The sequence below is a fragment of the Nelumbo nucifera genome, chromosome 3 (assembly GCF_055504915.1).
Source record: "Nelumbo nucifera cultivar China Antique chromosome 3, China Antique-T2T, whole genome shotgun sequence".
NCBI classification, from domain to species: Eukaryota; Viridiplantae; Streptophyta; class Magnoliopsida; order Proteales; family Nelumbonaceae; genus Nelumbo; species Nelumbo nucifera.
Genome location: NC_142651.1, coordinates 7,306,666 through 7,333,685, shown reverse-complemented (window position 1 = coordinate 7,333,685; position 27,020 = coordinate 7,306,666). Strand labels below are relative to the sequence as shown.

The 27,020-nt window shown below is 37.3% G+C and overlaps 2 protein-coding genes across 2 annotated transcripts; one reads left to right on the top strand and one right to left on the bottom strand.

The window, feature by feature from the left end:
• Positions 1-7,787, top strand: LOC104593073 (RNA-binding CRS1 / YhbY (CRM) domain protein). Its single transcript, XM_010252750.3, has 4 exons — positions 1-335; positions 435-720; positions 5,755-6,156; positions 6,624-7,787. The coding sequence occupies exons 1-4, from the start codon at positions 265-267 to the stop codon at positions 7,329-7,331; spliced, it is 1,467 nt and encodes a 488-aa protein (XP_010251052.1). The 5' UTR covers positions 1-264; the 3' UTR covers positions 7,332-7,787.
• Positions 7,788-11,463: 3,676 nt separating this feature from the next.
• LOC104593072 (uncharacterized) lies at positions 11,464-14,711 on the bottom strand. Its single transcript, XM_010252749.3, has 2 exons — positions 13,969-14,711; positions 11,464-13,247 (listed from the first exon to the last, which is right to left on the bottom strand). Exons 1-2 carry the CDS (start codon positions 14,038-14,040, stop codon positions 12,153-12,155), a joined length of 1,167 nt encoding a protein of 388 aa, XP_010251051.1. The 5' UTR covers positions 14,041-14,711; the 3' UTR covers positions 11,464-12,152.
• Positions 14,712-27,020: the final 12,309 nt, after the last annotated feature.

Here is a 27,020-nt window from a genome sequence, read left to right as displayed (position 1 = left end):
AAAATCACAGTTTTAGCGCAGGGCAAATCCAACCGGAATAGCTGATTTTTCAGCAGCGCTTCCGCTTCAGCCTTCGTGCAAAGTAAAAACGTCTCTTCCCTTAATCCCTTCACGACGTTGGATATTTTTAGGGAGTGATCTGCAACGAGTAAGCTTTTGCTGCTCTCTCTACGCGATAATGGCCGATGGCAAAATAGAGTGTTTACATAGCTAGCTAACGAAGGAAGTCCTTCTGGAGAAATTCCCGAGCTCTCTCGGTAAACCATGTGGGCGGCGAGGAACATTCAAAGGCGCTGCGTTAAGGCCCTCCCTTCTCTTCTCCTAAATGACAACAAGTAATGTTAACTTAGATGCCCCAGTTAGGGTTCTTTAGATATTAAATTTTTTATCCTGGATTTGATTTGTATATGTCTATTCCGTGATAAAAAAATCAGGAACAATGTGCTTTCGAGAGGTACTTCTTCTAAATTGCTGACTAGCTGCAACGAGGTTCAATCGAGATTAGCGGGCGACAAAAGATTCTTCTTTTCTTCGTGGGTGTTGAATTACTTTAATGGGAGTAGATCAATGTCGACAGCAAGAGGAAGGAGTATGCGGAGCAAGGTGGAGAAGAGAATGAGATTAGAAACTGGCAAAACCCTGAGGGAGAAGAGGCGAGCTCAGAAGTTGAGGAAAAAGTTGATGACGGACGAAGAGAGGCTTATTTACAACCTTAGAAGAGTATGTTTTCTTTTTCCCTTCTCTTTTTAATGTTTTCATTTTTCTTATGAATATACAAATCCTTTCTATTTGTAAATTCCGGGTAGCAAAACGGTTTCAAGCTACATTTATGCACCTTCTTCTGTCATTTTTTTTAATTATTTTCTTGCAGAATATTTTCTTTTGGATCCTCTCTTGTTCCCTTGATAGTTGATTCTACTTTGAGCATTAGGCTTTTTAGTTTCTTGGCCTACTATACTTAAGTTAAGCTGCCGAAAAGAATGCTGTTATAATCAAATATTCATGCTTTGAATCTCTACCAAGCATGATACGGAATATGTTAATATACAGCTGGATGATTGACACTTAAAGTTTCTATTCCGTAGAAGTCTCTAAAAGTCAATTGCAACCGCTAATATCAACACAAAATGGAAAATAACATGCTAAATAATTCACAGTTCAGATCTAGAGTTTCTGCATTGAATTAGTCCCGAAGATATAATTAGTCCTTGGTAATTGTTATTGGCGGTAATGTTTAGAGAATAGCTGTTTCAAACCAGAAACTTTTTTTAGATGGTAAACCAGAATCACAGAACTAATTGACAGCAGTAGACTAAAAAAATATAGTGTACCACTTTCTCGTGGCAATACAGAAACAACATGAGAGAGATCAAATCAGTGACAAGATATCTAGAAACCACATTCTTGTGGTTTCATAGATCAGAAAATGGCTTTGTTGATGCTTTGAAAAGGATGGTTAATAGGATTCAGTTTTTCTGGGGATTATCTTGAAATTGTATGTAAGCAGTTAAAAGAAAAGGGCTTAGATGATAGGTATCAACCTAGACGGTGGTTGCTTGGTAGTTGTATATATTCTTTTCTCTATTTAACCTAATTAAACTTTTTAACAGTCACCAATCAAAAAAGGAAAAGAAAAAAACAAAAAAGGGTATACTGACCAACGAGGAAGATTACTATACAAAGGACTATCCATAAAAAACTCCAATCACAAGCCTATAGATTGCTGTAATGAACATGGAAGCAGAGAAGGCAGCCAGTTGATTTTTCTTAAATATTATGAACTAAAACAACTCGTGGAAGCTTGAGTTTAAGTTTGTCCTCAGAGGGTTGGGTTGGCCTAGGGTGTTTTTTATTATGTAATTATGGCAAGGGTTGGTTGGTGCGGGATCTGAAGTTTTTTGGTTGCTTTTGAGTCTTTTACAGTTGGGTAGAAAGGGTCTCTGCATTTTGTTTTGAAGGTTGTTGCATTATTTGTAGGGCTGCTTTTCTATTTTAAGGATTTATCTTGTTAGGGTGGGTCTGTTGCATTTGGGTCAGTTCTTGTTTGGGTGATTCCTTATCATCCTGTTTGTATTCTCTTTTCCCTTCCTTCATCTATAAAGTTTATTTTTTATTTATCTTCAAAAAAAAAAAGATATAAAACTCCCACCAGATTGTTTTGTCTTGATGCATTCCTAGGATGACTTATTTCCTATACTCTACCAAGGAAAAAGGTTAAAGTTGTGACTCCATATGAAACTTTCATTGCAAATTTCCTACTTATTAATCCCGTTTAACTTCCAGGTAAGTTTCCTCCAATTTTCTTCGATATAAGTACAGTCCTAGGTCTACAACCTTGTGGGATGTGGTGGAGGAAAGGTTTGCTAAGAAACCGGCAGCCTAGAAGAAGAACTACCTTTTCTTCCCAGGGCAAGGGGATTAAATCAAATGTAATTAACTTCTATAAACATGCTATTATAGTATTCCGGACTGCTAAGTTGAAATGATATACAGTGGATGGAGAAGATTTACAAAGAAGGATGACCTTGTTAAGTGGGGTGTGCAAGAGAAAGGAATATCAGAGCCTTGATTTTGAGAGGGTTAGAGAAAGGAACATGTCTTTTCTAGGAAAATAGCCTTGGAAATGTCCTATTGGAAGACAGTGATAAGCCTAAATTCATACTTCAGCACAACTTTGAAATAAATAAGACATCACCTTATTGAGTAGGATATTGTGTACAGAAGAAGGGAATATGGGGGTGTTGGTGTTGGGAGGTTAGAAATAGGAACATGGTTATGTAGCTTGGAGATTTCCCATGGAAGAGAGTAGCAAGCCCGAAACATGTATCTTAGCATCATCTTGTAATAACTAAGTCACCACTACAGTACATATTATTATTCTTTTGTGCTATGTTTTTAAAAGCAACCTAAAAATGCTATATTTTCTACTTTACTGTTTCAGAAGTGCTACTATTGCTCCAGGCCTCACTTACTAGGTAGGAACAATTTGTATTCATCGATTATTAAATAGGACCTTTCCTTTTCTAAGCACAAAATTTCAAGCTAATCAGTGATGAACAAGCTCTACACATGGCTCTTACCTTGAAAGCACTCCAATCCCATGGCTTGCTCAGTAGATTTCAGAAGTGCACTTATTGAAAGGCCTTTTAGGCTCCGTTTGGTTTGTGGGAAGATTTGGGTGGGATGGGAAAAGATGGGATGGGATGGGAAAGTGTAAAAATCTACACTTCCATTGTTTGGTTTTAGATATGGGAAAATAATGGGAAAAGCACTGTGATGAAGAAGAGGGGAGAGAGAGAGGAAGGGGAGGTAGCAGATCTAGGTTCGAACGGGGAAGGTAGCAGATCTGGGTTCGAAAGGGGAGGTAGCAGAAGAAGAAGAAAGAGAAGCTGCCGCCGCTGCTCTGCTTCTGGGTTCGGACGGGGAAGGTATCAGATCTGGGTTCGAAAGGGGAGGTAGCAGAAGAAGAAGAAAGAGAAGCTGCCGCCGCTGCTCTGCTTCTGGGTTCGAACGGGGAAGGTAGCAGATCTGGGTTCAAAAGGGGAGGTAGCAGAAGAAGAAGAAAGAGAAGCCGCCGCCGCTCTGCTTCTGGGTTTAAACGGGGAAGGGAGCAGATCTGGGTTTGAAAGGGGAGGTAGTAGAAGAAGAAAGAGAAGCCGCTGACTTTGCTCTGCTTCTGGGTTCGAATGGGGAAGGAGAGGTAGCAGATCGCCGATGGTAACGGGGAAGGCACTGGTTCTCTCCCTCCTCTGTTCGTTGTTGATGCTAACAGTGAATTCTCAAAATTTTCCACCGGGGTTGCACGGTTTTGGTGCGACCCCAAATCCATGATTTTGGGATCTGACATCCCACATTTTTCCCATCCCATCCCTCTATTTCCCTCAAAACAAATGAGAGAGGAATATTCCCTTTTTCTCATCCCCATCCCACAAACCAAACGGAGCCTTACAGAACCTTAACAAGAAAAAAAAACATGAATATAAATATAAACAACACCAAAGTCCAATGAAAAACATGTGAAAAAGGTAATTGGAATGCATTCAGCTTGCGTCTTTTCTCTGTGGAGAGAACTAATCTCATATAGCCAGATTGACCAGTGTTGCCATTAGGTTGCTTGCTCTCATTACTTGCTTGGCATGATAATATTTATTGGAATGCTTGATTGTTCTATTAGTGTGATCTTACAAAGCAAATTTCTAAAAAGATCAGAGGCTCAACCATTTAGACGACAATCCGTTATTCATGATTGCTGTTTGGTTCAACACCAAAACCATTCTTCTACAGAAATCCATTGAGTGGGGACATTTGAAGGATAAGTTGCACATTGTGAGTAGACAATCTAGGGATTAGAAAACAATATGAAAGGAGAGAAATATAGGTCTCTTTCATTGATCATTATCAGACCTCTTTTTTCCTGTTCTTTTCTTAACTCTTCAATCTCTTTGTCCATGTATCTCTTTGTTCATAGGGGAGAGACCTAGACCTACCTGATACCTCTTTCTATATGTGTTTTATGTTTGGAATAGGGAGACATTTTCGTTGTCTCTAGTTGTGAGAACACAATATTCAATGTAAAAGTGTGGACCAAAGCTGTTATTCTGTCTAAAGTCTAGATGATCCTCACTCCATAAGTATAACTCTTATGTAAGAGAGAGATCTTGCAGGAACAAGAAACTAAGAAGAGCTTTTAGGTTAATGTGTACTTTGCAATACTATTGTCAGTTAATTGTGACAAAATTATTACCTAGAAACAAATTGAATTGTTAATACATTTAGAACCATAACTTGTGATCTATTTGGAAATAGGAAGTGAAAGTGAGGGAGCATTTTTAGGGACAAAGAGAGCATAGGACAAGCATGGTGGAACCTTTGTTCAAGAAATCGGTTTAACAAATGGAAGAGTTAATGGATCAGTTTTATCAAAGTGTCAAATTGTCATTTGCACCATTACTTGCTGCACCACTAACTAGTCAGTTGATGCCCACATGTGTGGTCACCTAGTAGAACTATGTATCAACCAGGTTGAATAGATCAATTAATGCCCACATGTGTGGTCACCTAGTAGAACTATGTATCAACCAGGTTGAATAGATCAATTAATGACCAATCGACCCAGTTGACCATAAAGTTGTTTGTTGCTTATCTCTAATTATTTAAAATAAAGTATAAAATAAAATGAGCAATGGAAGAGGTTTTCTTTTAGGTCTTCTTGCAATCAATAGTATGCTGGTACAGAGTTGCAACAAACTATGAAGACATTATACTATTTGAAGAAACAAGACTACAATTACCTATCTTATCCTATCCAGCCTTATTAAAATAATCAATTTTTAACTAGCCTTCTTTTGTTGCATATTTTCAGTCTGTTATATATGTGGGATTTCATCAATAATTTAGCTTTGAACATTTTTGTTTTGTAATTGACCGGTCAGCACCTAGACACCAACTAGTGATTGCATTGATTAGAGAAGCTATGATGACTAGTCATTGTGTCACCACATTGACAACACTGAATGAAATTAATTTGTCATAAGAGAGTGGGTTTCCTTTTTCCTTTTCTGCAAGGGAAAATAAAAGAATGCAACAAAAGCAACTAGGATTGAGACTTGATACTTTTAGAAAGAGAATTATTTTTTATTATTTATTGGTTCAGATAATCAATTATTTTAATTAGTCATTGCTTGCTGTATGAGTTCTGCAACTTCTTTCTTTTTTAAATTAACTGAATTTGTCTATTGTCTCTGCTGGATGAAGGCCAAAAAGAAAGTTTCTTTACTTTTGCAAAAACTCAAAAAGTACGAGTTACCAGAGCTACCACCGCCTAGGCATGACCCTGAGCTACTGACATCCGAGCAGCTTCAAGCATATAAAAAAATTGGCTTCAGAAACAAAAACTATGTTCCTGTTGGTGTCCGTGGAGTGTTTGGAGGTGTTGTGCAAAACATGCATCTCCATTGGAAGTTTCATGAAACTGTGCAAGTTTGTTGTGATAACTTTCCCAAGGAAAAAATCAAAGAGATGGCAACCATGCTTGCTAGATTGAGTGGTGGTATTGTGGTTAACATACATAATGTGAAAACTATTATTATGTTCCGTGGCAGAAATTATCGACAGCCAAAGAATCTGATACCCATCAATACACTTACAAAAAGGAAGGTGTGTATACCTGACATTATGCCTTCTCTCACATTACTTACTCTCTGTATTTGGCATCTTGAAATGTCAAAGCTCAGAATACACTGCATCATCATCATCATCATCCAAGTGTTGTCCCCAACTATATGGGGTTTGGTTTTATCAATCCTGTTTCACCATTCCATTCTATTCAATGTCATATCCATTGTTAAATCATGAGACCTTAAATCATTTTGTCCTACTTCGACCTATGTTCTTTTTCAGGACACACTGCATGTGGCAAAGTAATACATGGTAAACTATAAGGACAGTTTACCAGACTCATGCATGCAGTACAGGCCTCTTCAACCCATTGCTGCAGTATAACCAGGAGGAGAAATCTCACCTCTAAAAAAGTTATGGGGGAATATTAGGATTAGAAATTGGCATCATCAGGCAACTTGTGGTTTGAAAGACTAACATACATGCTTTTCTCCTTTGGTATGCAGGCATTATTCAAGGCCAGGTTTGAACAGGCACTTGATTCTCAAAAACTGAACATAAAGAAAATTGAGCAACAGCTCAGGCGTATGGGTGTAAACCCCGAGGATCCTGTCGCCATGGCAAGCATCCAGAGAGTAGCTTCAACATTCTTCAATGCAATTGACAAGAGGGAAGGAAGTCCATATGTCTTCCATGGGAACAAACAACCAATAATTGAGTCCGACACTAGGGAGGACCATGCTTCCGAGGACAGTGACCAGGAAGAACTTGACAGATTTATAGCTGAAATTGAGGATGCAGCAAGTCAGGAATGGGAAGCAGAAGAAGCTGCAGAGAAAGAAGAATTAGGTAAAATGAGATATTGGAGCAAAGAAGATTTGGGTAGGAGAACCAGAAGGTCTCTTTCACCAAGTAGTGGAGATTCAGAAGATGAGATGCAAACAGAGGGGAGGCATTGGAAGGAAACTCGTGATAGAAGAATGAATAGTAATATACATAGATGGGATAGTGATGAAGACGTGGTTGTTAGGGCATCTGGTGATGAGTGTGATTCTGATGGTACGGAAGATGACAGTGATGTGGATGAAACAGATGATGAATTCATATCAAAAGTAGTAAACAGGAAAGGGAATGGGAATGACAGAGAGAAGAATAATGGAGCCTTAAAGGAAAGATATGGGGCCGGTGTAAGAGGAAAAAACAATGAATACTAGGATATATCTATGAAATCGGAAGATGAGTTGTGGGGATTAGATCATGATGAAAGGCACAACTCAGGAGCATCACAAGAAGATACTTCTGATTACTGGAGCAGCAGTGAAGCTTGTGAATTGAAGAAGGATAGGATGAACTGGATAAATGATAAAAGAATCAAGACACCAAGGGATGTTGATGAGACTTGGGATAGTGATTAACTTGGAAAGGCAGGAATTTAGTGATCCCTTTTGAATTAATCCAACAGTGGTCTTGTCTGTGCATCATAGCAGGTTTTGAGGAAAGATTCTGTGGTGACCAAAAAATGGAAAACGTAGCCCTCAGGAAAGAAGACTAGAGGATGTCATTTGCTTGGTGAGATTTTTGTGGATAATCAATCCAAAATTGTTCTCTGGGAAAAAGGTAACCGTGAATACGTTCATTAATCTATTTATACAAGCATAATGGGTTTATCTCTCTCTCTCTCTCTCACACACACACACACACACATAACTGCTATTTGTGAGTGCTCAGAAAAAAAAAAACTGCTAATTGTGGCCATAGCAGTTAGTGATTGTCTTTGAAGTTTGGAAAGGGGAATAGAGCTGTAAAGAACAACAGCCTTTTGGGAGGTGATCCCTTGATAGTTGTCAGATAAAATCCTGCAAAGTAGAAAGAGTGCAAGCAGCGGTCGGTGATGTCGTTCACGTCCATAAACCAGACGTGTTCAGGAAGGTGAACCACATGCCGGATGGAGGATTGTACAGGACCACTTGCATCTACAACCTGTTTCTGCTATTGATATTGATTGTTCTAGCCTCTAAGGGAGATTCCCTTGGGTGATTCGTCTGGATTAAGGTCAAGTTTTTGATAGAGGCTCACCTTTTCTCTTTTTTATAACCACACCAAAAAAGGGATAAGTACAACTGACTAGTCAAGTAGTAAGCCGTAAGCACTCTGCGTTGTCGATCATGGCAAGGGAGTAGAAATATGAGAATGTCAGGAAGTAAGGAAATAATGCCGTCTCTTTCATGGACCATTATCTTAGTTTGTTCGCATCAATGATCGATCCATCTTCAATTTCATGGCCATAAAATCAATCATCTAAGTTCACAATATCACGTCATTGGTGTTATTTGGATTGGATGAACCACAGTGTGTCATAGATTTGGTTCATTAGGTGGGGCCTTCCTGTGCAGAAGATACACCTATTAGCGTGAGCAGGGCTGGGCTGGGTAATGAGCAGCCTTGTGAGTTGTGACAACTGACAGCCAGCCAGCCTTGGACCAAGCTCTTTAGTGCTTTGAGAACAGTTTACACTGATAATAAAACGATCCTTTTGTTTTTTTAGACCAGAAATAAGCCTGGCCTGGAACTGGATTGATGTACATGTCTAAGGCCATAGCCGTAGCAAACACTCAGCTTGACCGAATAATGATGGGCGATGAGGTGAGGGTGAATGGGTGATGGGTCCCCATGGCCTAATAGTCCAGAAAGTCAGTCTCAGGCTTTTCATACAGATACAGTCGCCCATCTGCAACCACGACTATGAGAATGAACCTAAAATGAAAAAAAGAAAGAAAGTATCCAATCAGGACTCTGCATTTCCAAACAGTACCCATCCCCCCCCCCCCCATAGCCATACATAATCCCAACCAGATGGTTGATGCTTCTTGGTTGGGTAGATTTGTCTATTCCCTTGTCTCCTTTTTCCTCGAGGAAAGGAAGGGTCTCGGGTAGGCATCTCCGCAAATCTGTGTCATAGTTTCAACTTTCAAGCTTAGTTTACAAAGTAAAAGTGGATTGATTGTGTTTGTGTGTGTAACACGCGAAAACCATCGTGCCTTGCGGTTAATAGGCGAGGAGGGGATGGATGGAATGATAATAATAATAAAGAGTAAATAATAATGATTTTAAAAAAAAAATCCCAAAACAGAAAACACCACCTGGAGCTGGATGTTCCATAGTCTAATCTACCACCTGTCTCGCATGTAAAAGACAACCAATAGAATCTAGACTCCAAACAAAGTCTACTTTGGAGTTTGGAAAAGATAAGACCAACGAATAATTTGTCTGTCACATTAGTTGGCAATCAATCCTTTAAACAAACTATACACCCTACTTCCATCGAACCACTCTTTCTTCCTGTCTGATACCCTTTTCCTCTCTCTCTCTGTCTCTCTAATAATTCTGAAACTCATAAAAGTTGCATACAACTCCCTCTTTTCACTCTTGCTTTTTATCTTCTTTCTCTCTTTTTCAGCTGACGAAGATTGATTTTTTTTTCTTGCCTAATTATCCCCGTCCTTTGTATGGATAAAGATAAAAGTGGTTTATGGTTCTAATCTACCACAGCTGTATAGCTTAATTTATTTCTATATTGATAGTGTGGAAACTGAAAGTGGAGTTAAACCCATCGCCCTAACAACCAACACCAACAGCAAGACCGTCCCAAAGGGCTAGAACCAATACTTTTCTTCCTGTAGGCTGTACTGTAGTACGCGAAAAAGGACCCACCATCACCAAGATGGCACCAGGTTCCATGTAACAATTCCTAAGAACTTCCAACCTGTTTCTCACACGAGAGAACCTGTTTGTTTGAAACTGCAAAAAGCACACAAGGATGCTTGCAGCTGCTCCCAACCGGAACTGGAAGCCACCAAACAGTCATCTAGGCTTCTAAATTCTATCAGCAGTGGAACTAAAAAAGTTAAGGGAAAATTTCTGATTAGTATCCTCTGCTTTGGCTGATAATTTGGTTTTCAAACTTTAAAATGCGACAATTCAGTATTTAAATTTTCAAAATGTGACAATCTAGTATTCAAATTTTCAAAATGTGACAATTCAGTACCTGTCGTTAACCAGTTTTTAAATGACATTTGAAAAGTAAAAAATACACTAAAAATGCTATCTAGTTCTCTTTACCAACCATCTAAACATTGACAATAAAATGAACAGTCATAAATTCTAAATTCTTCTAAACAGTCACCAACCTTTTTGAATAGAAGAGGTTAAGATTTGAGACTGTGTTCGATTTTTTGTCAATATTTGGGTGATTAATTAAAAGAAATTAAGTGACATTCAAATGACATTTTTAACTTTTCAAATATCACTTAACGGCTGATTAACAGTAGGTACTGGATTATCACACTTTAAAAATTCTCATCACATTTTGAAAATTTAAGTAACCAAATTATCACTCTAGCCAAAGTACAGATTACTAATCGAGAATTTTCCAAAAAGTAAGTTAAACTCCCAATCCCCTTTTCTTCTACTTTTTATTTATTTATTTGTTGGCGGGTGAGATGGGTGGTGGACTGTATCCTCTCATGGCCCTTAGACACCAATCCGGATTTGCTCCTCCTTTTGCCTCACAGTGTTTTAAACCATGCAGCGAGAACATCTCCCGTATTTAATGTATTTAATGTTGTCATATATTCCCAATTCACGGCTGAGGTGCGCTCTGTAAGAGAAAATCCGATTTCCTTTACACACATTTAAGTCACCATCTCACTGATCTACGACTAAAAAAACATCAACCATAGATTCACGGGCTAGAGAGTAGAGACAATTGTCTCTACTTACAAGTCGCAATTCAGCGACGACCCGGACACAACCAAAAACTCAGTGGAAGTCGCTCTCGACTCATTTTTATGGTCCATTCCAATAAAAAAGTAGGGTTGCAATTGATTCAAGCAGCGTTAACCCCAGAAGAGATGCCTGAGCCTCTACACGTAACAACTTCAAAATATCTAAAGCTTCCGAAATTAAGTACTGTGAGATACACAACCTTACAGCATATGGAGTTCTTCCCCGTTAAAATAAATTGGCTTAAAACCTACAAATTACCAGAGTGTTTATTTCTGTACCCAAAATTAGATCCATCCAAAGACTCCAAACCAAAATTGGATAAGCAAGACGCAATGTGCAACTTGTCTATGTGCTTTGATAACATCTTACCAATAAACAATAAGACACACAGATTTGAAGATGGGCACCCCAGAAACCAGTTAGAAAATGGAAAACGTTACCCAGTCAATATTTTTGGTACAGCCTGGATGGAGGATACAGTGGCTTTTAGAAGACAGAAATAACATAGCACAACTGTCACATATGGAGCTCAAGATTGTATGTCTAGGGAGAAAGAAATAATATCAGAATACAAGAATTGCAAAATAAACATTACAATCAAGAAAACCACCAACCATCCGCTTCACCTGTTTGCTTCATTGCTACTTACCAAACCAAAATAATAAAAAAAAATTATACAAATAGCGCTAATATTCTTCTTAACAATGTGATTGGAGAGGACAAAGAATTAAATCAGAATTATCATCAATAGAAGGTCCAGAAGCAATCAGATGGTACAAATCAACAAGTTAAATGACAACATAAGTTGTAAGAAGAATATGTGAATAGATTAGGCTAAAGGAAAACAAAATTCCCAGCACTGAAAAGCTCGGGAAATGTCACAATTTGTTTTCAATTGGGGGAACCATCTCATACCAACAAGAAAGTGGTATGAAAGCTATCCACAGAGAATTTAACTGTTCCCCGGAATTCAAGCTCCACGTTTGGCAAAAGGATATGCCTCCACCAGGATGAAACCCAGTAATGGAAAAGGAAATTTACAAAATTCCACCCAGGAAATCCAACAACTCTCATCCAATTTTCCCCAACTCCTGTCTCCCTAAAGAATGATCTAAAATTCTGCCGGATATCTGGTATCTTCATAACATACCATACCATAGTCATTAGTTTCCCCAAAGACCTTTCTCATTGTGCCAAACAAGCTGCCCTGAACATTTACAATGCAGACGCCAAAAATCTGTTGGAGGGACTTAGCCACTTTCTCTTTTGCAGTTCCCTGGCAATAGAAATCTGTACTTATCTGAGTTCTCCAGAAGATGTGATGGAAGGTGAACTGCAGAAAAAGTGGAAGGAATAGGTCCCAACTTTCCAATAATCTCCTTAAATGTGTACTCTTCTGGAAGCATGTCAAATAGGTCAGCCCCTCTGCATATTACATCCTGAACCCTTTTGGGATTCAAGTAATGGCGGAACCTAACTCGGTCAACATGGCTATAGGCTTTCATCTTGAATATGAACTCACTGATATGGCGGAAGCAGAAGCTGCAATGCCACCCCGCGTCTGCCAAAATGTAGTCTGTCTGCCGAAAATGTGCATACCTTGTCTTACCCGTCTGGTACCTGTGCACAGAAGCTCTCCAGCTCTTATTGTCCACGAGAAACTCAAAAGAGTATAAGTAGTTCTTGAGCCTAAGATGGAGGATCGGAGGAATGTCGTCACACCACCGCAGGAGATTGATCGTGTGCGCACTTGGGATCTCATCAACATCAGACATTATCAACAAGTCATCATCAGTTATACCTGCTATTCTGAGAAGCTGATCCAGTGCTACTCGCTGATAAGCCTCCTCGACAAATGGGTTCTCCCCTTTCTTAAATCGTCCCCCAATTACCCCATAAGTGAGACGAGGCTCAATAAATTTGAATTGGTCTCGGTGGCTAGCAAAAATCAGCGGCTTTACCAAGCCTGTGAAAGTTGAATTCGATTCAAGAAGAACAAACTGTGTGATATAAGGGTACAGTTCCTTCCATCTTATGGTAAGTATATCAAGCTCATTGCTGAAGAGCACAGCATCAAACACTCGTCTTGGGGACTCGCGGATTCCCCAACCATGAAGTTTGCAGAGGTGCTCCATCGACACATTCTCATGATAATAGTGTGGGACATCTATGAAGGGCTTGGGTGGAGATTCCCACAATGGCCTAAGAAAGTATGAAATTTTCTGCCCATGCAAATAAATGACAAAGATGAATGTCGGAACCATAACGAATAGGAGGAGGAAACTTTTAAAATCCAACCCCCGCAGAATGCATCGGAGTCTTGACATGCCTGAGCGATTTGCCTCCTGCAGATAAAAAGGCGAAGACTTTATCAGCCATAAGAATGAATGATCCAACATAACCATAAAACATCTCGGCGTTCATTGTTCAAATCCTATTAACACCGCGGTTTATTAGAAAATGTTAATTTTGGTTTAAACGGCCAAAGTTAATAAAAAGCACAAGATCGTAGAGGGACTTCTGATGAAATGAATTTAATCCCTTTAGTAATCAAATTAAAGGGGAAATGCCCCAAAGTTTCGATTCTTTGCAATAAAACAAATGGTACAGCTTCAAATATTCAAATCTGAAATATAGAGTCTTCGATTCAAAACCCCAAATCCTAGATTTCAAAATCTCCACGAATACATTCTCTCTCCTAAGTACAGAAGGTCTCCGGAAAAAAAGGAGGAAAAAGAACTTGATAAGATCGTAGGGACAACAATCAGCACATGAATTTGCGAAATGAGATGTTGAACAAAAAAAGGGGGTTCAGATGGAAATAGCCCAAAAAAATAAGAAACATAAGAAGGGAGACATCTAGAGGTACAGATAGAGAGCGGGAAAAATAATCCATTTTGCATTAATGAAAATCCAAAACAGCGTTAAAGAATATAAAGCCCAAAAAAACGGAATGAAACAATTGAATCAAAAAAGAAAAACAGATCCAATAAAGAAAAGGAAAAACAGAAGAAAGAAGAAGAAGAAGAAGAAGAAGAAGAAGAAGAAGAGAGGGATGATTAATACCTGTCCACAAACATCTTCACAGATATCGTCCGTCTTCTTGGAGCAATAATAGGCTCCTCCTTCAGGCATCATGAACGCACAATTAAAGAAAAAGGATTGGCTTGCGTCAACTTATTAATCAACACTCTTTTGCCTCTTTGTTTCTCTGGTTAACGGTTAACCGACGCCCTACAGAAAAACCAGATCAACCTTCAAATCGGTGTAAGGGGTCGACGACGCACTGCATAGCCTGGCCGGAGAACGCGAGAAACACCGTGATCTTCGACTGCTCCACTTGTTGTTTTTGAGACGTGAGACGGCAATTATAGCCGTTTTGGTGGTTTTTCGCCCCTTCACATATATTCTTCACAACCAATTTAAAGCCCCAAAAAACGAGAGAGAGAGAGAGAATGGAAATAAACCCTAAAAATTATATTTTTTTAGTTTGAAAAAATAATAGAAATAAACAAAAACTTAAGTTTAGAAAAGCCTGTGCCTTCTGTAATGGTGGCAGTTGTGTTATTTACAAATATAAATATTAGAAGGCCTCAACTCTCAAAGGAGCCGTTTCTCTGGTTTGCTTTACCCCACTTTAAAAATCTTGATAAGATAATAAGTTTACCCAATTTACCGATATAACCTTGCATAACTCGTCTAAAAGAAACTTTGTAAGGGTGTATGGTAATTATGACTAACCCATAAGGCTGAGTCGTGGGTCCTCACGCGCCGATTGACCGAGTCAAGAGAGACATCCGTTGTGTCTTGATTAATTCGTATTTTACCATTTTGACAATAAATATATAATTGTAGTTTACTATTCCGTCTCCCCCTCTGGAGTCTGGGCTGTCTCACCGTCACAGATGAGAGATGACAGACTAGACTAGACTATACTACTCTCGCTTCCCCGTTCCCCACCTTCCCATTAAAAGCCTTGGTTTTGGGCGCGGCGGAACACAACTGACCTGTTGTTCCCGAGATGGACCTTCTTCAGCTTACAGAGGCGGCAAAGCATTGATTTGGTGCAGCTATCTTCTGACCATAAACCTTGGAATTTGCCTAAACAAGACAGATTCCATAAACATTTGGATTTGGTGCAACAAACATTCTTATTTCTTATTATATATCCTTTCATTTCTTCAAGGTTTTGCATTGATTTGGTGCAACAATCTGCATGGTTGCTGTTTTTGTTTTCTCATTAGGGTCGTTAGATGGGGATCTGGCCGTTTGTCTAAGCCAACCATAAGATGTTTTCTTTTCGTTCTGGGTAGGAATGTAGGATGCAGGAGATCAACTCATAGTTCAAAAAAAGTAAAAATAAATGCAAGTATTTCTAGGGTTGCGTTTGGTTCCGCAAGCAACATAAAGTGGTTCGAATTTTTTATTCAGGCTAAAATATTTTGCCCTTTTTCAGAATAATTTCGTTTTCTTTACTATTTATACATCAAAACAAATTATAAAGTGAAGGAAAATAGTAAGTAGGTGATTGGCATCAATGTCGTTGCTTCGTACATGTTTTTTGAGAAAACGGTGTTCCATGAGGGTCTGTTTTATCATTGTTTTCTTAAAAAACGGTTTTTTTTTTGTTTGTCATTGATGTTGCCACATAAGCTGTTTGTTTAGAAAACACCACTGGTTTTGTTTGGTACCAGTGTTGTGTTGTATAATCGTCTTCAGCATTGGAGTATATTATCCAGTGCCCAAGCGTATGTTTGGCATCCATGCCATTACTCTAGAAAATGGTGACACATCAGTGCTATGTTGGAAAAATTGGTGTTCCAGGAAAATTAATATGTTTGGAATCGCTTTTCCATAAAAAACGATTCTCCAAGTCATACCTTGGAAATTGAGAAGGCGTGGTATGGAGCAATACTGAATTCGATGTTTTCTCAGATTGGAGCTCGTTGATGCCAATAAAGACATGATGTGGCAGTGATGTGGAATTCCCATAATGGGTAACAATGCTGAAAACAAATATGGAACACTGGTACCAAACAGAAAATGTTGTTATTGCTTCAGGAAACGTCCTACTTGGCAACAACGTTTCCAAACAAAAAAAAAGACATTGTTTTCTCAAAAAACGGTGCTTCCAACCCACACATATAAGAAAACGGTGCTATATAGAACATCGATGCCAAACATATACCAAGATGATGCCACATCATTGCACCGCTAGCAACAATAGGTTGTTTTCTCAGAAAACATTGAATTTCATGTTTCTTCATTGCACTGTTTTTTTTTATGTGATACCGATGTGGCACCGTTTTCTCATAAAATGACATCAATACCAAACACCACCCAACTTTGCATAAATAATGCCTCAAATATTTTTTTTTTTCACCCTGTAGATTTCCAAACAGATAACCGGAGAGTTGACAGATGTGAGTCCAAACAGGCCTTTAGTTTGAAATTTGTATGATTTTGTACGTTGTATTAATTTTGGCTTGCCAATGCAAATGCTTCTTCATTGTCTGATCAGGATGACGTGATGATCAGGGACCTACAACCCATCGGTATGCTCCCCGGCCCATGCAATCATCATATATATATTAAAATAAAAAAAGGAAAGAGCTGGAGTATATAATTGCATAGTAATGTCTAAAGTATCTCTCACAATACGACCCTACATCGTAGATTAGTCAACTAATTAAGAAGTTAATTATCCACCTAATCACAAACAAAAACCAGAGCCATATGGTGGGTCCATTCCATATGAGTGGAGAATGGTTTTCTAAGTATCACAGGAAGCCCTTCAGAAGATATATGATAATATGATCATGTAATAAATCCAACGCCTAGAATATATTGTCAAAGCAATGCGGTTTTAATAATCCGTAGAACATGTTGTATTTCATCAAGTCCCCAGCTCCCAACTCCCAAGAGGTGTCTGTCTATGGAGAGGAGACTGGAGTCCGGTGACTGACCAACTCGATCAGCTGGATTTTTTTTTTTTTTCTTTTCAATAAAAACTCAGCTGGATTCCCTGGTGTTGCTTTGATACCTCGATCAGCTGGATTTTTTTTTTTTTCTTTTGAATAAAAAGTCAGCTGGATTCCCTGGTGTTGCTTTGATAGTTAATACATAAACTGTGTAAGAATCTCATGATACCTAATAATTATAATCATAAGATCATAGTCATCTTCATATAATTATCCCAATAGAACAGGTGTCATTATATTAGAAATAATCTGAGGATTAGATGGTTGTTATTGGGTAAGAAGGAAAGAAGGATTAATTATTTAATTATATATGTTGATAGTTGAGATACACTGTCTTTGACTTTTGGCTGTAATTTGTATTTTAAGTAGGAAAATAGGCATTAGGATGAAAGGGCATGGGGGAGGAGGTTAGGTGTACATGTGGTGGGACCTTCGACGTTCCGACCCCGCACTTTTACCCTTCTCTTCTCATCTCATGGTCTTGATAAAGGCACACAGATGGTAGGTAGCATTTGAATTGAGGCCTCTGTTAAGCTCTGCCAACTGAAGGGAGAGACCCTACATACTATTCTGCTTGGTTCTGTTTGAGGATTAGGATTTGGGTTTTATCCATGCATTCATGGCTTAGTTAGCATGTAGGGCCACCCAATTGATATCTTGGTTGTATGGCTGTCAAAGTGTAGAGCGTGTGGGGACCCACTTATAAATACATATTATGGATAATAAAAACAGTGAATGAGAAGCAGTGAGAAGGTTCCAGGTAGTTGTGTTGGTTTTTTCTTCTGTGTAGCTCCTGGAGATGGAATTTATGGATCATGGATCACGACAATTCGGTATTTCCATTTGCGGCATGCCGCTTGCAGCTGGCTAGGCAGACTTTGGGCCTCTAGCTTTGCTAAGCAGCTAGGGAGAAAGAAATTTAGAAGCATCCAAATTGGAATTGGAATAGTTTATTTTTCTTATAGGATGCGTTTGAAAACGATACAAATAGAGTGTAAATCCGAGTTCAAGGTAAATTTGTATTCTGATTCACTTTTACATGTGTTTGATAATATAACATTTATATTGATAATAAGACATAAAAGTATATTAATAAAATAGAAGTAAATTTGCATTGAAGTGGGTTTTTGATAAAAAAAAAGTATATATTTTATTGAAATTCATGTTTGTATCTATTACAACTAAAAAATCTGTTTGATAAGAAGGTAAATTTATCAATACAAAACTAATCTAACTTTACAATTTATGCAAACTGTTTTATATTCTACATATTTACATTCACACTTATTTCCATCATTTCTAAATGCAGCCATAGAAATTGGAATCGACATTAGAATTAGTTGAAATGATTTATTATTCTTAATCAGGGAGAGAAAAAAATGATCATTTCGCTTTCAAATGGGACTGAAATTTCAATTCCGTCCAATCAGATGAGCCATTCCAATTCTCTGCAAACCAAAGGGATGTTAAGCTGTTTTTTAAGGAGTTGGAAGATGTTTATACTTTACAGGGCATTGCTCCAGGTGAAATTACCTAGATGGACATGAATTTTTCTTTCACGTACGCCTTTGTCTGTAGCCTGAGAGAAGTGAGAATTTTATCAGTGCAACAAACAGTGGACAATGACCCGGCCCTCATCAATCCCTAGGACATCTATGCATCTACAGTTTTAAGAAAAAAAAGGTCGCTGGGTGACCATAATTCTTAGTTATCCATTAAAAGGAAAAATCAAATAAATCAAGGGCTATGCTAATGCTATGACCATTAACCTAACCTTTAATATGTGATATGTGACAAGAAGTCGTTGTGGATGCGGGATCGAAAGTAGTCCTTGTTCGTACCATATTATATGTTGCAATTTCCAATCCTTGTCGTCTTTGGATTTTCCGTGTCTGTCCACCTGGCAAAACCAATCTGCTCTCTGAAATATTGCTTGTTAGTCAGCCTTCTACGCTAATATTATATGTGATATGTGATATGTGACTTGTGAGCCTTCGCTTTTGCCGCGCCCGCGTCCACTCGTATGGATTAGCAGATCCATGATCCTACTACCAGGTACCACCCGATCAAGTGCTGCCGTGCGTGGTCTAATTACGTGATTCACTTGTTGAGTTGTTGTTATACTTTTTTAATTGTAAAATAAATTTATGTAAAGCAAAGCGCGTGGAAGAGAGGAGAGGAGGATGAAGGAAGAGACTCCTCTAGGCTCAAAATTGTCAAGTTAGTACCGTTGAAATTTCAAAAATCAAAACCAAATACAATATTTTTGGTACTGATTACCCCCACGTGGTGGAATCCATGTGACAACTCAACAAATTTTCTATATACATAATTATAAGGATTAAGCGTGGGGACCCTCCACGTGGCAAGTTGACAATGACAAGAAGAATAAGCAGAGAATCGTAGGAAAATGCGAATTGCGAAGGAAGCAACCCAAGTGGCCGTATCCATTTCCATTTGGATCCACCAAAGGAGATGTGGACCCAATCGTGGCCAGTCCATACATATCAATTACCAACTGATAACGTAGAAGGAGCATCCACAACTCAACATATATTCAGTCTTTCCCTCTCTCCTCCACCTTCCTAGAAGCTTCAATTGGGAATATAAAGTGTTGTTTTGTTTTATTTTTCCTACGTATTTAAGGGTTCAGACGAACCATCCGACAAGCAAGCATATTCTGGGTCTCCCTTCCCTTTAGAGTCTTTGAGAGAACGAGTCCTCCCTCTGTTTCTTTAACAATTAATTCAATAGCCACAGGGATAGAGTCTAGCTAGTCTTCAATCTTTCCATTCATTCACCTCCAGTCTCGCTACTTCCTCTCCACTTCTCGCATTCCTGTTTACTTGTAGCGTTGTCAGTTGACTTTGACTCCATGAATTAAAGTGACTCATTATTCTACCCCGTCTCATCTTTTATATACATTCACATTGATTAATTATATAGTGATTACCACCATTGTAGTGCTTAACAAAACAAGAGAAAGCTAAGAGATGGATTAATTACTTTTATTTCTTCCATCGTCTGATCATCATCCAATCAAATGTGGTATGTGAAGACTTTTTCTTTCCATCTACTTTATCTCGAAGTATATTGAATATGATTAACCTTAATGTTTATACAAACATACCAAACCTTGCCCTGGCATATAAACATAAATTCAATTCCCAGTACACATGAAAACTGAGACTCAATTATGTTAACACCACGTACTCAACTGCAGTCTGCAGATATTATTTGAGTGATTAAAGAAAGGGTTCCAGGTCATTTACTCCTATGGCCTAGGTCTCCACCAACCCTAGTACCCAACCATAGCAAATACACCATTAATACTGGATTACCATGGATACTACATGTGAGAGACTGAATTCTAATGTACATTCCATTTGAACGCAACAAAATCGTAGGAAAAATAAACAATCCAACGCTTTTATTTCCCTTTTATGGTGGTTTTGCTTTTGAAATTTGATCGTAAAAAATAAATATTTTTTTTCAAAAAGAAAAGAGATAGAGAGAGTATTAGTAGTAGTAGTAGTTATAGAATATTCCTTGTAAAACTTCTTAATCCATTTTGTAGAAATAGGATCAGAGTTCTCTTTTGATCCAATATATGTCATCACGATAACATACCTAAACACAATATCCCTCAAAAAAGAAAGAACAAGAGATGAAATAGCAAGTAATAGAATAACAACAAGAGACAAGTCAACTAGTTGGGTGAGTTGCTAATCAAATCTCATCTGCTGGAATATTGCTTTACACCTAAGAGGTGTGTTATCCGATTATTGTCCAATTAAGCTATTACCGATATATTTTGTTATTTATTTGTTTAAGTTTCTGTTTGTTTGTTTATTTAAGGTTCGGCTACTGTAAACACCTAATTTATACTTACAGTATAAACATCCAATTACATTATTACAGGTGGAAGGGGATAAACCCTCTTGACATCTGCTTAATTAACAACAATAAAAAAAAAAACATCAGCCAAAGCCATGGAGTAACTCATACACACAGTGAAAGCTTAATTTCCATGGCCCATGGCCCATGGATGACGATTGTAGTGGGTCTTTCTTTCAAATTAATTTCAATAGATTATGGATTGAACTATTTTTTTTTTGTTCAAATTCCTTTTATTTGATATAAATACAAAAAATATATATATACTAGATTTGTTACACATTCTTTTAGTAAAGGTTATACCTCGTATCTTGTTCACGCAGTTTTTAGACTTCTACGTGTTATAATTTAATTGGTTAGTCATGCGGCTCATGCCCATGCCAAAGCGCGAACTTCTCTTTAAAGTTTTAAAGTTTACATATCCCAGATCCAGAGTGATTGGGCCGGACCCATTTTATGGTTGGGAATATGCGTCATAAAAAAGTCCTCAAATCAGGACTTTTATGCGTTGTATTTATGCTTTTCTTTATTAGAGTTTTGAAGTATAATAGAAGTAGAACGTTGTATAATTAGGGGTGGATTTGAGTCGAGCTGAATAGTATGAGATTCGAGTTTTGTTCGAGCTAGAACCTTGAGTTTGAGCTTGGTTTGGTTCGTGTTCAATTTGAAAAAAAAAAAATTTATAAAAATAAAAAGTTAAATATAAAAAATAATTTTTTATTTGATATTTAAAAAACTAATTATTATAATAATTAAGAATTATAATATATATATATAGACTTGAACTTGGTTTATTTATTAATCGAGCTTATAAATTGGACTCGAATTCGACTCAAAGTTTAGTTGAAATCCAGCCGAACCGAATTTAAGTAACTCATGAAGAGATCACTCATGACGACCCCATTAATTATAAACATGGGAGCTATTCCCATCAATAAGAGAGAGAAAAAGATAGAGAATTATGAATACAAAAGGGGAAGGCGGGCGTAGACCCATGTCAATTACTCAAGCCTAAGTCAGCGTCTTTTCTTATTATTTTAGAAATTAATCTTATCATCTTATGGTCTATTTAAAGTCGTTGAGAAGTTGAGAGAAAGCTGTTATACGGTGGGATCGGATCTAGTAGCACAATATAAGTAAAGCACGCTAAATGATCACTCGATAAATATTTTAACAAATGGGTTTTAATTTTTTTCAAGGATGGGGTAAGGATATTTTAAGGAACAGGTGTTAAAAAAAAATTAAGTGATTATTGAAAGTATTTACAACGTTATACTTATTATATCCGAACTGTATTAAGGTGGCCAACTCGCCGTCCCATTCCCGTTTCTTTATTTATTTTTTAATTTTTTGGATTTATAGTATATAATAAGGTTTCAATAGGTGTAAGATAGAGCCTGCACCATTACAAATTGAAGAGAGTCTATTAACGGTTCGAATAGTCAAATGGTTGATGATTTTAACTGTACTAGTTGTGCATGCATATGGATCTATTTATATGAAATGGCCCTTGTGCTTTGGGGTCTCAATCCAAAAGCAATTGCCTGGCTCCATCGTTCATTAGATGACGAAAGGTCCACGTAGTCTAGTGGTGTTTGTAAGTTTTGAATGAAAATGAATGGGTTGCGAAAATACATATAAAAACTAAAATATTAAATATATATATATATATATATATATATATATATATAATCACGCGCATCCCAGCTGAATTCTTAACCTCACTGTATTGGTGATGAAATGAATTTCGACCGTAAATTGATACTAAATTCAAAAACAGGATTCAGTTCATACTTGATAGGTGGGGGCTGTAATTTCAGATTTGCGCATGCACTTCCTCGTCAGTCATCACTACCTAACAATTCAATAACTATAACAATGAATGGTACGTTGTTGGTACAAACGGCTTTATGACCAAACGTAACCATTACCATTCGACTGGTGGGACTGGAACATGAACATATTTAAGTATGGCAGACACGGCTCACATTGGGAATTAGGATGGACATAAACTAACAAATAACCAACCTTTTGACTGTTGCGGTCGGTGCAAAAATGGTGTAAGCCCATGGATTCAGCACTTACGATTCTAATGGAGGTGTAGGTGAGTCGGTTGTATACTATAGACAACTCAGAAGAGGGAGAGAAATTTTGGGTCGGGTCTATTGTATGTATTTGACAATGTTAAGTATATTGGGTCCCATATAGGTACCTATAGACATCTTTAGGGTAAAATATTTTTTAAAGTGACAAAATTGGTCAGACACCAGCCACTTGTCCAATTCTGTCCTGATATGTTATCTTGCAAACTAACTCGATTCAGAAATTCGGAATTCCCTTGTTGATTTGGATCTAATTAAACAAGCAGATTTAACATTTAAGAACGACTGTGTTTGAGGATTTTGAAATCCCTCTCCATGCGGGGACTTTAGGGAGCTACCCATTTCAACTGCAGGTAGGGCTGCAAGTCCGGCCCGGTTGAGCCCAACTCTAGTCCGATCCCAAGTTTTAAACTCTCAACTCTAACTTTAATTCAACCCGACCTTCAACATAATCTATCCAACCCTAACCCTAATTCTAATCCTAACTAAATTCTTTTAATCCTAACCTAATCTAAAGTCATCTTCAGGTTGGGCTGGGCTCGGGTTGGGCCCAACCCAACCTTCTTCCCATCCCTTATAATCTCATAGAATTTCTTAATCTCATATCTTAACTCAACTTTCACTACACATATTAATCCTATGTTTTATTAGTATTTGTTTGTTGATGTTTTTATTGGTTCTTTAAGTACAAAATTCAGAAAAGAAGTATTTGAAATAACTATATATATATATATATATATATATATATATATTTTTTTTTTTTTGGAGGGGCGACCACCTTAAATTTTATTGATCATTTTCAAAGGAAATTTGTAATAACAGGGAAGGACTTAACCCACCTTACCCCATGACCCAAGCATGCATAGCTCTCCCTTACCACCTCAGGCCCACCCAAAAAGAAAAAGAGAAAAAATTCTAAACAAGAGCAGGGGAGAACATAGCCCCTTGGCCCTAATTCAACTAGATACAAACACTCTCTCATAACCTCAATCCCACTACGAGAGGAATAAAATAGGAAATAAAAGGGAATTTAAGCTTCATTACAAAAATGGACTCTTGGAATAGCTAGACCTTGATTGTCTTGAGCAATCAAAGTTCTCACGTGGTCCGTTAAGTCAAAAAGATGATTCTAGATAGTTATAGAACCTTTATCCACTCCCTCATTAGCAAGGCAATCAGCAGTTCGGTTGGCTTCCCTAAAAGCATGATGAAATTCAATGTTGAGACCAGCTGAGATTTCTTTTATTTTGTTGTGTGTATAATAGATAGACCAAGCAGTAGCAATATCACCTTTCATGACTATAATTTATTATGAGTTATGACTTATAATAGATCTTTTATGGGCATCAAGCTATGGGTGGCAAACAACATAGAGGAGATAAAGAATAAAATATTCAAAAATATAAAATATGTTATTAAGGTTTTGTATTTCTAATTAGGATTAAATAAAGTGATTTTCTTAAAAAAATAAATAAATGATAGTATGTAGTGGGGGCTATACAACTATCATGCATATAAGCAAATCAATATATGATATATGATGTATATAATATATTTATATATGATATGTACTTTAGAGTTGGGTTCGGGTTGTCATAATGGTTAATCCTAACCCAATCTGAAGTAAAGTCGGGTTCATAAATTTCAACCCTAACCCTAAACTGAGCATCAACCCAACTTTTCGGGTTGGATTCGGGCCAACCCAGCCCAATTGCAGGGATGATCCAAAAACACCCTTCACTGGTATAAGAAGTTTGTTAATTTCTAATTCATCAACCCGGTCAACTTTGTTAACTTATTTATATAAAAAAGGCAAAGTCCATCTCATTGATCCATTTTTTGTAATCAAACTTCGCCTTTTCAGATAGAAATTGGGATCTTCTTCTCACACTGGGTGTCTCACAACGACCTCACAAGCACATCCCACCGTGCATTGAGAATATTTCCCATAAATAATAATACATAAGTATAGGAGATGTTGCCAATGCACAATGGAATGTACCTATGAGGTCGGTGTGAGGCGCCATGTGTAAGGAGCAGATCCAATCTCCACAGATAGCCATAAAAAAACTAATTGAATAGTGTAATGTTTGTATGGCATGCTATTGATGATGATGATGTATACGGCAAATGTGTTGTTAGTAAAAAAAAAAGGTTGTTATTATATGAAAAAGGGTTTCTAGCCAATAAAGGCAACTTTTTGCTCCTAATATCAATAAAAATAACATTTTTCATATAATAACCAGAATGAAATAGTTCTTGAAAAAATATCAAATAAGGGCATTGGGTACTATTTTGAAAAAATATCAAATAAGGGCATTGGGTATTGTTTTGAAAAAAATATCAAATAAGGGCATTGTGTACTGTTTTGAAAAAATATCAAATAAGGGCATTGGGTACTGTTGCTCATCTTCCTCTTCCTCTGTAATCATGCAAATGGAACTTTCACTAGAAATCTAAAGAGCTTTGGCAAATGGACTTGTGTGAAACTCATGATCAAGTTGTAAAACCCTGGAATCCAATGGTTTGATTTAAGGCAAAAAAGAAAATAATCTTCTTTTAACACAAAAAAGGAAATTTGCCTTATGCCTATATACAAATGCTCGATCAGTTGTTAATTGTTTAGCATCTGTATATATTGTTCGTCATTGAAGCAAATGTTTCCCAATGAAACCCAGTGAAGGGAGAGATACCAAACATATAAAACGTTTGCTTCTCAAATTCCATGTGAGGAACTCATATTTGGAACTACTTTTGCAACAATAGTGACACTCACCCAATTGCCAATTGAGATCATAGATGGAAACCCAAGTATGACAATTAAATCCCTTTTTAAGTTTTTAATCAACACGTTTCAGAATATGAAACAATATGTAACTTCTCAAAATAGGTAATCCCAAGCCAAAATTAATAAATGGATTGGAAAATTTGAAGTCAGTGGAATAAAGGGAAGCTAGAAAAATACTAGTTGCTTCAGGAGGAGACGATGACATTGTTGGATGTTGGTCGAACTAATGGATTTCACTCTACAGTTAATTTCACTGAGAAGAAACAATATTTTTTCCAGATGTGCATGTGAGAAAAACCCGACGATTTATCACCGGTATTCTTGTTTTCTCTCACCATTCTTTAAAAGTTACATTCGCATGAATACAGAGCCAAAGGAGGAAGACGAGCAACAGTGCCCACTGCCCTTGTTTGATATTTTTTCGAAAAAAGTATCCCATTTTAATTATTATATAAAAAATATTATTCTTTTATTGATATTAGGGGCAAAAAGTTATTTACTAAAAGTCGTAAAATGAAACCAAAAAAGACACAATTGTTTTTTTTTTCTGTCAAAGATAAAAAAAAAAATATCGAAAAGCCAAAAGAATGTTCCAACTTCTATATGCACGCACCCAGCTGGAGATTTTGCTGTTTTGCGTAGCTTTCCACCAACATCCCATGTGCTTTTCAAGCTTTTCCTTCGTCATTGTAACATTGATTGTGGCATCCATCTCTAAAATAATTGGGAGAATGACAAAAATGGCGGAAGGAAATTTACATCACAGCCCATAATTAATTTTCATCCCATCTCTCTCTCTCTTTCTCTTTTGTCGTTTGAACTTATAACAATGGAATATAAGGCTTGTTTGGTTTGCAGAAATGAAGGTTTAGAATTGGAATCGGAATAGCCTTTTTTAATTCCACTTGTTTGATTGAATGGAATCAGAATCTCATTCTCCTTTCTAGTGAAATGGCATTCTCCCATTTGAGGGAATAATCATTCTCTCCCCTCCCTTGAAAATGTGATTCCAATTCTAATTCCAAATCTTGTTTGAACCAAATAAGTTACGGGAATAGGCTAAATCAGAATAATCAATCTGATTCCGAGTCTAACTACAAATAAGAATGATCAAAGGAAAATAAATCCTATTTAATATTTTTTTGATATACAATACCATTTAAAATTGGGAGAATGACGGTTTAGTTCAGTGTCAGAATTTGTAGGTCTAAAATATTAATAAGGTAGGTATCAGCTCGGAATTGATACCAATTCATGGACGGGCAATAATGCATAGAAATCTACTTTACTTTTTCATTTAAAATTTGCTTCATATAATAAACCTCTCTGATATATACCGAAACTTTACAA

What these genes read in the sequence shown, in the direction of transcription:
- LOC104593073 (XM_010252750.3), top strand. Translation starts at nt 265, where the DNA reads ATGTGGGCGGCGAGGAACATTCAAAGGCGCTGCGTTAAGGCCCTCCCT. An exon ending in TTATTTACAACCTTAGAAGA is followed by an intron (nt 721 to 5,754) that starts GTATGTTTTCTT and finishes TGCTGGATGAAG; the next exon opens with GCCAAAAAGAAAGTTTCTTT. An exon ending in ATACACTTACAAAAAGGAAG is followed by an intron (nt 6,157 to 6,623) that starts GTGTGTATACCT and finishes TTTGGTATGCAG; the next exon opens with GCATTATTCAAGGCCAGGTT.
- LOC104593072 (XM_010252749.3), bottom strand. Translation starts at nt 14,040, where the DNA reads ATGATGCCTGAAGGAGGAGCCTATTATTGCTCCAAGAAGACGGACGAT. An exon ending in GTGAAGATGTTTGTGGACAG is followed by an intron (nt 13,248 to 13,968) that starts GTATTAATCATC and finishes TTTTATCTGCAG; the next exon opens with GAGGCAAATCGCTCAGGCAT.